Source organism: Danio aesculapii, chromosome 16, assembly GCF_903798145.1.
Source record: "Danio aesculapii chromosome 16, fDanAes4.1, whole genome shotgun sequence".
Lineage (NCBI taxonomy): Eukaryota > Metazoa > Chordata > Actinopteri > Cypriniformes > Danionidae > Danio > Danio aesculapii.
This window is the reverse complement of record NC_079450.1, coordinates 50,938,461-50,951,673: the sequence shown is the minus strand read 5'-3', so window position 1 is coordinate 50,951,673 and position 13,213 is coordinate 50,938,461. Positions and strand designations below refer to the sequence as shown.

Here is a 13,213-nt window from a genome sequence, read left to right as displayed (position 1 = left end):
GTTACTGCCACCTCTGGTGAAACTTGCTTGATGGAAAGATGACTGAGGGAGAGGAGTTATTTCTGAAGCAGGACCATACCTCAAAAAGTACGTTACGATGCAATAACTTAATTTCTGATGCTGTGCTCAAAAAATAAAAATACTTTAGTATATATATATATATATATATATATATATATATATATATATATATATATATATATATATATATATATATAAAAATAAATACACATAATATAAATATATATATATACATAATATACATAATATACATAATATAAATAAATAAATATATATATATATATATATATATATATATATATATATATATATATATATATATATATATATATATATATACACTAGATAGTAATATATACTCTAATGCTTATTCCAAAATATTTCCCTTTACTATAAATTACTATAGTATTTTAAATGTGTAACACCTGGTTTTATTGGATTTTTTGTTTTTGCTGTTATATATACTATAATTTGTGTCTGCTTAATACAGCATATTATTTACAGTAAATAACTGAACTATTATGCCTGATATGTTTCATTGACAGTTTTATTGATCACTCAGATATGATTGACTTGGATTTCAGTTGCTTCGATTTAAAAATGAAAATTGTAAAAATAGCTTAGACGTAGCTAAGCTACTTTTGCCATGTAGCTTTTAGCTTAGCTTGCTACATTTCCCAAGGTGTAGCTTATTTTGTAGTTAAGCTACATTTTAAGTAGCGTAGCTAATAGCTTAGCTCACTACATTTGTCAGGCTTGCCCAACACTGAGTATAGTAAATACCTTACTAACTATTTTTAAACAGCTAATCAGTAGTTTACCGAGCTAAAAGTCTTAGTAGATAGTTCGTTAATAGTATGACTTGTACATTAGAATAAAGTCTGACCACATGTTGTTTACTGTGAATTCCCATGTGGCTGTATCAGTTCAGAAATACAGTTGTTCTTTCTTTTAACTCTTAACACTACATTTGTGTATGTCTGAGACTCTAAAAACCCTTTGTGTCTTGATGTTCTGTCAGGCAGGATTCCATCTCTGCTCAGGAGTGTACAGAAACACTGCGCTCTTGCCATTGTTTCCATGCCGTGATTTAATTCCTATGGACAGAGTAGAGAAAATGTTATGATGAAATCAAGCTTTCTGCATCACAAGCAAAGACTGTCCCTATTCCTGGCTTCTGAGAACAGCCAGCGCCGGTCACAAGGATTTATAATCAGTGACCCGAACCGAACTTCATCTCCACCTCAACCTGAGCAGGTGATGCTGGAGAGGACAAAACCAAAAACTGTGCTACAAGCTGACAGATTTCAACTGTATTGCCTTGATTTGTCGCTACTAAATAACAATGTTTTTGCAAATCTGTTAAATTAATTTTGGTGAGGTCAAAAATTAACTTGACGCACCTTGTTTATATACACTATGAACAGCAGCTACACTAATTATTCTCTTTATTCTCTATTTACACCTGGGGATACTCATCCCAAAACCCCCAGAGATTATGCAGTGCCACTGAAGCGATCCAAGATCTGTGAAGAGATGATCCCAAGCAGGGGCGTCGCTAGACCCAATTCACTGGGGCACGTGCCGCGCCGCTCATGCGTTGGAAAACCAGCGTAACAGCCTTTTTTGTTTTGCAAGTGGACAAAACTAAAGTTTAAACAAAATGATGGTGATCTTACTAAGCGTGCCTCCAGATAGATTTTTTGTAGGAAGCAAAAAGAAGGGGATGACGAGTCAGGAGGTAAGACTTAACAAACCTAATTATCTGCCATGTGTCAAGTCTACAACAGATAATCCTATAACACATCTTTTTTTTATTTTTGTATTTTATTGAATTGTCTTTAGAATTTCATTCAAATGAAATTAATATTTATGCAAAAGTAATTTCTTAAATGATCTTAGCATATCACTCCAGTTGTCTTAACATTGTTTTCCAGTTACATTTAAGATTATTTAGAAGAATAATTGTACAATAATATTATATTATAAATAAAAGTATTCTTATTATTATACAATTATTCTTTAAAATAATAGTGAATAATAGTGTATATATATATATATATATATATATATATATATATATATATATATATATATATATATATATATATATATATATATATATATATATATATATATATATAGTGTATATATCGCCCCTCTAGGCAGGTAATATGTATAGGTTAAAAGTGTAACTATAGTTAATAGAGAGAATTGGTACTTAAACTAAAGCATTACTAATTATTCATTCATTCATTCTCCTTGGGCTTAGTCCCTCATACTGTATATCTGGGGTCATCACAGCAGAATTATTACATTTTACTAACCCTAAACCTAACATGTATTCTAACCCTGACCATACAGTTAGTACATGTAATTAATTAATGTTAGTTAATTTAAAACAAAGGACACCTTCATATAAAGTGCAACCAAAATTATATTCAGAAAAAGTGATATTAGTATAACAGAAAGCATATTACATGCAGATGAAGTGCCTGCTTTAATGATTCAAGTCACCTTTGTGAAAATAAACATCAAAATATTGGTGGGAAATGCTGTAATGTCATTCAGTGTAATGTAATTGCAGTGTATTGTAATTATTTTAAAGCCAAAATTTGAGTAAGCTATTTTTAAATTACTTTTTTTTAACCCAACGGTTGTGTTAAACAACATTTTATTCACATTTGTGTGAAGAAAACAATTAGAATGAGACAATTAAGTGCTATTTTTCCCTAAAGTTCCATAAAGCAGTGTTTCCCAATCTTGTTCCTGCGGAGGCACACCAACAGAACATATTTTGGATGTCTCCCTTATCTCACCCATTCACTTCAGGTTTTGGAGTCTCTTCTAATGTTCTGGTGAGTTGATTCAGGTGTGTTGGATTAGGGAGAGCTTGAAAATGTTTACTGTTGGTGTGCCTTCAGGAACAGGGTTGGGAAACACTGCCTTAAGGAACACAAATAGATTTAATTATGGAAAGACTGCAAAAACTCTAATTTAGAACATGTTTTGTTTGTTTTAACAAACAATTTTGCTTCAGTTTTCAGATGACACGAGAACTCGAGGTTGTAAAACATCAACAGCTTTTATTCTCTTTTTACATGAATTATTATAATAGGTGCAGATTCTCAATGAAGACTAATTCCTACTTGCAGAATATCATGTAAGCACCCTAAAACATTTTACCATAGTGTGTGACCTGTAAACTACAGTCTAAGATTTGTATGTAAACTTGCATGACACTGACATGTTGTGATTGGTAATGTCAAGTTGTCATAACAAAGACATCTCAAACAATGTCATCTTCGTTCAATCATTTTCCTTCGGCTTAATCTCTATTTCAAAGGTTGCCATAGGGAATGAACAGCCAACTATTCCGGCATATGATTTACACAGCGGATGCCCTTCCAGACGCAACCCACTACTGGTAAACACCCAAACACACTAATTCACACACACATTCATACACTACGGGCAATTTAGTTTATTCAATTCACCTATAGCGCATGTGTTTGGATTGTGGGGGAAACCGGAGCACCCGGAGGAAAACCCTCGCCAACATGGGGAGAACATGCAAACTCCACACAGAAACGCCAAATGGCCCAACAAGGACTCAAACAAGTCGTTCCTCTTCCTGTGAGGCTACAGTGCTAACCACTGAGCCACCGTGCTACCCAACAGTGTCATCTTTTCATGTAAAATGACATAACTGAGTGAATAAGATAAAAATGGCATTCATATTCATGATTTTGTCTTGATTATAAGCGTTTCGTGAAAGTTTTATGAACAATGAACATTACATTAATTACAGTATTTCTTCATCTTTGTTATTGTTAATTAATGGAAATGAAGTAATTTATTATTACAGGGTTCATATGGTCAAGAAAAAAACTGGAATTTTGACATGCCTCATTTTCAGGCCTGGAAAAGTTTTGGAAACACATGAAAACTAATAAAGTTTTGGAGAAGTCATCGAAATTTAACACATATCTATACTTATTTTTTTACATAAAACGAAAATGCCTGAATTCTACAAGGCATTTAGTTCTGTCATTTGTTTCGAGTAGTTTTCTATCCTTGTTTTTTTTTTCTTTTGCATTTATTTTCAACATTAGACTCATTCTGAAAGCTTGGCCCAAATATTTTTTTGCTTGTTCAAATTACTTATTTAAAATAAGCTGAATCAGCACAATTCTTGAGATTTCATTGGGACAACTTAATTTTTCATGTTCAATCCACAAAAATTTGTTAAAAGTGTTAAGTTAACTCAATCGATTTGTGTTGGGACAACATGAAGGAATTGTGTGGAACCCTGCATTTTTTCAGTGTATATACATTTCTGGAGATCGTGAATTATGTTGCCAGAGGTACATATGGCTGCATTTCATCTTTAAAATGAATGCTACAGGGCGGTATGACGCCGTTTCTTATCGTGATTACCAGGTGAACGATTAACTCCCTATGGACGGCTGTCCCGCTGTTACCAGTTTGTCCCGTTAGCTCGCCATGTACGTCAGCGGACTTGAGATGCAGAGAGGAGTTGACCACAATGACAGAGTTCAAGCCCCGTGAAGAACGGTTCCAGAAAGTGGGTAAAACAAAAATAGAAGCCAAAAAATGAAATAAACAAGTAAATAACAGGGTGAGAATGTGTAAAAGTCAGGCGAGAGCTTTTCTTTTTCTGGATTGCTTTTAAAATTGTTGGTCGGGTTTAGGCAAGTGGGTGAGCGGGTCAATCAATACAGTTGGTTGGTTTTAGGGAAGGAGGAGGGTGGGTCAGTCGAGTTGCCAGTCAGTCATTCGGTGAGTCAAACAGTCTCTGGTGGATTTACGTGAGAAGAGCAGGCGCAAATGGCCTGTGCGATAGAAATTTGAGATCTGGAAAAGCGTACACAGCGGCCTCTGGTAGATTCAGGAAAACAAAAACTGCAAAAAAAAAAGACGTAGCTCCTGGGACGTATTTGGCACCCTCCAGAAATGTATATAGAGGTATGTTTTCAGAATGAGCCTGGGTTGTTTATTGTCCTTTTGGAGAAAACTAATCTTGCATCAAAGATTCACTTTAAGCATATCAAACAAACATTACATAAACTTCAAACATTCACGATAATAAAATACAAATAAAAGCAAAGGAGGGGGGGTGGTTCAGACATATTTACAATAAAGATTTCATCAAACTAAAAGCCACTGAAACAAATAAGCAACAACTATTAAAACTTTTTGTTCTACAACCAGGTAATCTGAACCGAAGTACTGATGGCAGCAATTTAAATGATAAATTCTTCCATTTTGTGTATAAATTATGCTTCAACATAAGCTCATTTTGAAAACGTAGCCCTATATACATTTATGGAGAGCGTGAATAACATAACCAGAGCCATGTATGACTGCATTTCATCTTTAAAATGAACGCTATGACGCCATTCTTTTTTGCAAAAACTGCTGATCGCTTACCTCTGTATGGAGGGCTTTCCAACTGTGACCAGTTTGTCCAGTAGTTTGCCACATACTTCGGTGGACTTGAGATGCAGAGAGGAGTTGACCATGACGACTGGGTTTGAATCTGGCCAAGAACGGTTCCAGAAAGCGGGTAAGACAAAAACAGAAGTTAATCACAGGGTAAGAATGTGGTAAAATCTGAAAACGTGGAAAAAAAATCAGCCCAGGGCTTTTCTTTTTCTGGATTGCTTTTTAAAACTGTCGTTTGGGTTTAGGGAAGTGGGTGGGCGGGTCAATAGGTGCTTTTGAAAACACTATTGGTTGGGTTTAGAGAAGGAGGATGGTGGGTCAGTCGATCGGTCAGTCAGTCAGTCAGTTGGTCAATCGATAGCGACCTCTGGTGGATGTACATAAGAACAGCAGGTGCGAATGCGTACACAGCGGCCTCTGGTGGATTCGTGAAAACAAAAACTGCAAAAATGTACCTCCTGGGACATATTTGGCACTCTCCAGAAATGTATATAGCTGTACATTTTCAGAATGAGTCTGTGTTGATAATGAACGAAAGAGATCATACAAATTCATAAAAATTAGCTATTAGATCCAAAAAGTTACAAATTGGCATGAGATAGCATTGGCCAATCACATGCTCTCAAATAATTATAGCTGTGATTGTAAGCTGTACGTAAATGCATTTTCAAGTGTTCACACGTAGCTGATGATTAATTGTAAGCAAGTTTGGCATGCTGTCCCGGGAGAGAGCCCTGAGCTCAAAAGGTCCTTGAGCCCTGGGCTCCCTCCCATTTGCAGGGCGAGAGGGGAGCTATGAGCTCAGGTAGATCTTAACAACTCCCCCTTTGGTAAGAGCTGATGACTAAAATGATTACAATGAAGAGATATGCTGCTTGATGAGAGTTTGACTGTAGTGCTGAATTTAGGGAAAGGTGGAGAAGTAGGGGTGGAAGGGCTGATTCTTCAAATCGAAGATGACTGTAGTGACAAACCCTGGCTCTTTATAGTAGGTTAGGAATCGTCTGATTGGTGGATCATACATAGCTAATGCAAGACCAATGTCCAATCATAAGCACGTGATCGTCTCGAAATTAGTTTATAAATAAAGTTCACTTATCAAGTATTGTAAATGACATAGACTGCAATGTATATGCTGTAATAAATTTGAACATTCACTTTCTCTAATATAATCTGAATACACAGACATTACATGAAACATTATGTCATAAATATTCACCTGAAAGTCTTTGAAAAATCATGGAATTTTAGTAGGGAAAATATGAACGGTGTCATTGTTGACACAATATAAACAAGCACAACATTGTAAACATTCATTCATTCATTTTCCTTCGGCTTAGTCTCTTATTTATTAGAGGTTGCCACAGCGAAATGAACCGCCAACTATTCCGGCATATATTTTATGCAGCGGATGCCCTTCCAGACTCAACCCAGTACTGGGAATCACACTCTCTTTCACACACTACAGCCAATTTTGCTTACCCAACTCACCAATAGCGCATGTCTTTTGACTTGTGGGGGAAAGCGGAGCAACCCCACGCAAACACGGGGAGAACATGCAAACTCCACACAGAAATGCCAACTGGCCCAGCCGGGATTGGAACCAGCGACCTTCTTACTGTGAGGCGACAGCACTAACCAGCAACAGTGACACTATTGTAAACATAAGGCACACTAAATGTTAAACCATGATTAAGAAATGCTACAAGTATCGTTCATTCTGGTGGTTAAAAACATGAACTAGCATGAACTAATGGAACCGTATTGTAAAGTAAACACACAAAATGTACAAAGCAGTGAATCTACTCAGGATCATTAAAAACTACTGATAAAATGTTCCCTAAATATAATATAAAATCCACCCTGTGTTTGTACGGGCAAAACAAGCACTTGAAATTCCATCCCATTCCCCCAGAGCAAACACGTAGAGTCTGACATCATTGCCGGCTACTGTCTTTATCAATAGGGACTCTACATTAATAAACGCATTAATCACCTCTATTAGTGCCGCCTGTTCAACTGATCAGCGATAGACACCGTCAACCCTTGGGTTATTTAACTAATTGCTTCCTGAAGCAAATCTCACCTGTTCTTCACGGTAATAAATCAGACGCACACTTCCTGTAGTGATTGAGTAGAAAGTAAATACAGTCGTGTGTGTGTGAAGAGCTTGAACTTTGATCCTGGTTAATATTTGAAGAATACATGAAATATATTTACTTGGTAACACTTTAGTTGAAGTAATTACAATTCACACTGGCTTATCACCAGCCTATTATTAAGATATTAACTGTTTATTAGCGTTTCTAAAGTATGATCTTATTTTACACCTAACACAGGCTCATTGTGAAAACGTAGCCCTGCGGATGTTTCTGGAAACAGCGAATTACATAGGCGGAGGTACGTATGGCTGCATTTCATTTCTTTAAACGAACGCTACAGGGCTATATATATATATAGTTGAAGTCAGAATTATTAGCCTCCCTGAATTATTAGCCCCCTTATATGAGTATGTCTGTAAAACAAATTATATATGTATTTGTAAAAAAAACTGAAAATGTACTGCCAGGTTATTACCAGTTTTTTACCGTAATTTACAACACAAAATGTATCACAAAATGTATCAAAAGTCTCTTTTTCAAACTTTTTAACACGAAAACTTTCAAAATCAAAGATCAAGATCACATTATGCAATTCAAAAGCATAAATAAACAAAAAAACACATAAAATACAGACAACTGCTAATTTATGGATTTTTTTACAGTGCTTAAGTGTTTTAGCATGAATTGTACAGCATTTATTAACTATAGTTCAGCATTTAATAATACATTTTTAAAATCCAAATTCATGCTTGCTAACATTCGATAATCTATGCACGCGTGTGTTAAGAATGAATGACTGTATTTGCATTAACTAATGTTAACAAACATGAATAAATACTGTAATAAATGTATTTTCCATTGTTTGTTCATGTTAGTAAACACATTAACATTAACTAATGCAAAGTTATTATAAAGGGTTACCAAAATAAATGTATTTTTACAGAGATTTCCAGGGAAATACTTTAGCTTTGGTGACAATTCCAACACAATCTCACGGCAATTCGTAACTTTTTGATTTAGTGGCTAATTCGTGAGAATTCGTATGATCTAATTCGTACAATTTAGTACGATTTGCTCATCCCCCAATGACGGTTGAGTTTAGGGGCGGGGTTAGGTGCCACGCCTCCTTTTTAAAATCGTACAATTTCGTACGACTGAACTCGTACGAATTAGCCACTAAACTGACAAAACGTAAAATACTTACGTTTTCTCGTGAGATCAGGCTGGACAATTCATGCTATTAAATATTGGCTTATTACCTGGCTATTTTTAAGATGTTAACTGTTCATTAGTAGTTCTAAAGTATGATCTTATTCTGCATCCCTAATCCTACCCAAAACCCAACTACTAACTATTAATAAACAGCTAATTAGTTTATTAAGCTAGTAGTGTTAAGTAATGCTTTGTTAATACCACGAAATGTGACCTAAACTGAATTGTTACCATTAAATTTACAAATAATTGTTTGTATTTTGGTATAACAGGCATTTTTTTTTAAAGCGAGCTCAATTTTACATTGAATGTTAATACATTTTTACAGATTACTCCTGTAAAAATAAGATGCAAAATAATAGAACCACATTCAGTCAAAGTGTTTCAATACCACTGAAGATAGTTAATCATGTTAGGATTAAAGTGAGGTTATTAATGCCAAATAATAGCCTAGTGTTTGTCCAGCAGCAACACAGACATGTTCACTTTCCCGACCAGTAACAAGAAGGAATCGTCTCTGAAGCTTGATCAAATGTGACACGTGTCAGCTCTGTATTACCAGAAACCGTTGTCATTTTATTTGCTGCTTCATATCCCTCTAGACACTTTGACATTTGTATGCCAGCGTACACCCGTTTCAGTTGGCGAATTTGCGTTGACTGAAACGTACCTGACTTTTTGATGACGTTCTTCTCCTTTTTCCATCTCGGCAGATTGGAGAGCACTCAAGGCCTCGGTGGACATTCTCACGAACTGCCATTTTGCTTGGGTTCTGTCGGCTCCTTGTCACTTTGATCTGTTCTTATCTCCTCAAGTGCTGTTCTCAGACTGCTCGCATCCGGCCTGCATGATTCAAAAAACACATTATACTCTCTATATTCCTTCTGCGGTGGCAAATACATCAGAGGAAAGGGTTGTAAATGAGATGTATAGGCTACACTGTAAAATATATCCATAAGTTAGCAGTTTCCGGATTTTGTGATTCATGTTTTTTTTATTTTTCCCTGTTTATTTTTGGTTTTGAATTGCATTATGGGAGATTGATCATTCTTCCAACAACTTTTATCCTTGAAAAGCTTGAAAATGACTTTAACATTTTTAATAGTTTAAAGTGATATATTGTCTAGGTTGGTGTTGTACATTACGCAACAAAAACCTTGTAATAAGCTGCCAATACATTTTCTGTTATTTTACATATTAATTTCTCTATTTATTATTAATTATACATTATATTACAGCATTTAAAACTAAAATGTCAATAAAAATCATTGGTAACACTTTATAATAACTACACACTATAAATCATTTATTAAGCCTTAGCAAATAGTGAATTCATTATCTGTTAAGCATTGACTCTACATTATTAAGCGTTAGTAAGCAGTTTATAACTGCAGCTACAAATGCTGGATTCTTGACTTACAAACATATTTATAACGTGCTTAATACTTGTACTTTCATACTTTTTTAATGATTTATTTTTCATTACTAAATTAAGTGTTGCATTATTTACAAACCAGTTGTATTTAAGAGTAGTTGAGGGTTTTTAGGATCATTCAGAATGAGTTAGTAAATGATTAATAAACTATTGAAATCAACGTTTATATGTCTTATTATTCAGGCAAATATTAAGGGTTACTATGTATGTTAATAAATGCTTTATTAACTCAACTTCATCTAGTTTTGTGACCTAATTTAAAGTGAGGACTATTTATGCTTTATAAACCCTTATAAATGACAAATAAAGGCTCAGTTATATTATAAACAGGAAAAATGACATTATTCATTCCTTTTCATTTAAAGATACACAAATAAAACTGTACTTCAAATGAAAAATAAATCTTTGCAACCTTATCTAAAATAAAATAACTGTAGAGTTTAAACATTGCATCTTATTATATTGTTCAATTATTATACTGTTGCTGTTGTTTTATCCAGTTTTATGCCGTATTTTGACATTCCTGTTATTCAGCAACGTTTAATCTTTACAGTAATTTTATTTTTTAGAAAAGATTGCAAAGTTTTTTGTTCATTTGATTCTGAGCCTTTATTTGTCATTTATAAGGGATTTATAAAGCATAAATAGTCCTCACTTTAGATTAGGTCACAAAACTGCATGAAGTTAAGTTAATAAAGCATTTATTAACACATTAGTTAACTATTAGTATATGCCTGAATAATAAGACATATAAATGTTGATTTCAATAGTTTATTAATCATTTACTAACTCATTCTGAATTATCATAAAAACCCTCAACTACTCTTAAATACAACTGGTTTGTAAATAATGCAATACTTAATTTAGTAATGAAAAATAAATCATTAACTAAGTATGAAAATACAATTATTAAGCACATTATATAGGTACTTATAAGTCAAGAATACAGCATTTGTAGCTGCAGTTACAAACTGCTTACTAACATTTATTAATGTAGAGTTAATGCTTAACAGATGATGAATTTACTAGATGCTAATGCTTAGTAAATGATTCATAGTGTGTAGTTATTATAAAGTGTTACACAAAAGTGTAAACACAAAATATGAAAACTGTTAATTTTTTTACAGTGTAACAACCAAAATATAATATTTTAATGAGGAATTTTAACATTAGAAAATATTTTGTAACGTTTGCTAATTTTATTTTTAATTAAAAAGTGAATATAAAACAATCCACGTTTCTGGGAAAACATTGTGCGATTCTGAGTGTGCTTCATACAGGTGAATGTGCTGGACAATTAACTGTTGGAAATACAGTACGCTCTTTCCTCTCCATATGCACCAGACACTTTCCTAATAATACTCAATTTATGACACAGTATTAAATCCAACCCAGGCTCATTCTGAAAACGTACAGCTATATACATTTCTGGAGAGCGCTAAATATGTCCGAGGAGGTACGTTTTTTTTTGCAGCTTTTGTTTTTGCGAATCTACCAGAGGCCGCTGTGTACCCTTTTAAGATCTCAAATTTCTGTCGCGAGTGCCATTTACGCCTGCTCTTCTTGCATGAATCCACTAGAGGCCGCTGTCGACTGACTGACCGATCGACTGACCCACCCTCCTCCTTCCCTAAACCCAACCAATAGTGTTTTCAAAAGCTCCCACCCACTTCTCTAAACCCAACTGACAACCCAAGCCCTCATCTAATTTTTACCATGTTTTTAGATTTTACCACATTCTCACCCTGTTATTTACTTGTTTATTTAGTTGTTTTTTATTCTGTTTTTGTCTTACCTGCTTTCTGGAATGGCTCTTTGCCGGAGTCGAACCCAGTCATCATGGTCAAGTCCTCTCTGGTTCTCAAGTCCACCAACGTTGGTGTTGAGCTAACTGAAAAACTGGTAACAGCGGGAAAGCCGTCCATAAGAAGATAAGCGGTCAGCTAGTAAGGCTAAAAGGAACCATACGTACTGCTGGTTTCATAATTCACGATCTTCAGAAATATATGTGGAGCTACGTATTTAGAATGAGCCTATGTTGAATAAATCGCACTCAGCGGGCGCAGGACGTCAACATGACATCAGATTGAGGTTATACATCCGTTGTGGGACATTGCATTTTGTTTGGAAATGAAAATTTAATTGACATCAGAACTCAACGTCAGTCCGACGATAATGTCCAACGTCCAGCCTAAAATCAACCAAATATCAACATCTAATGATGTTACAGCTTGATGTTGTGTGGACGTTAAAACTATGACGTCTATCAGACGTTGAATTTTGGTTGCCATACCTGACCAATAAATGCCAGTATTTGACATCAATATGAAGTTAGTTTAAGATGTTGGATCGAGGTTGGATTTTGGTCACTTTCCAACACAACCAAATATCAACGTCTAATGGTGTTACAGCTTGACGTTATGTGGACGTTGCCAATATGACTTTTATTAGATGTTTGATTTTGGTTGCCATACCTGACAAATAAATGTCAGTATTTGACTTCAATATGGCGTTGATTTAAGATGTGAGCTCAACGTTGGATTTTGCTCACTTTCCAACACAACCTAAAATCAACCTAAAATCAACCAAATATCAACATCTAATGATGTTACAGCTTGATTTTGTGTGGATGTTCCCACTATGACGTCTATCAGATGTTGGATTTTGGTTGCCATACCTGATGAATAAATGTCAGTGTTTGGCGTCAATATGACGTTGGTTTAAGATGTTGACTCGACGTTGGATTTTGGTCACTTTCCAACACAACCTACAGTAACATCAACCAAATATCAGTGTCTAATGATGTTACAGCTTGACGTTATGTGGACGTTGCCATTACGACTTTTATTAGACGTTTGATTTTGGTTGCCATATCTGACGAATAAATGTCAGTATTTTACTTCAATATGATGTTGATTTAAGATGTGAGCTCAATGTTGGATTTTACACACTTTCCAACACAACCTAAAATCAA

At 34.8% G+C, this 13,213-nt stretch overlaps 1 protein-coding gene across 1 annotated transcript in view; it reads right to left on the bottom strand.

The window, feature by feature from the left end:
- The window catches only part of ndufa3 (NADH:ubiquinone oxidoreductase subunit A3), a 47,333-nt gene extending 35,256 nt beyond the window's left edge, over positions 1-12,077 (bottom strand). The window contains exons 1-3 of the mRNA XM_056476116.1: positions 12,035-12,077; positions 5,476-5,584; positions 1,271-1,284 (exon numbers count right to left, since the gene is read on the bottom strand). Coding sequence (XP_056332091.1) covers positions 1,271-1,284; positions 5,476-5,584; positions 12,035-12,077 — 166 coding nt within the window. The remainder of the gene's footprint in view (positions 1-1,270; positions 1,285-5,475; positions 5,585-12,034) is intronic.
- Positions 12,078-13,213: the final 1,136 nt, after the last annotated feature.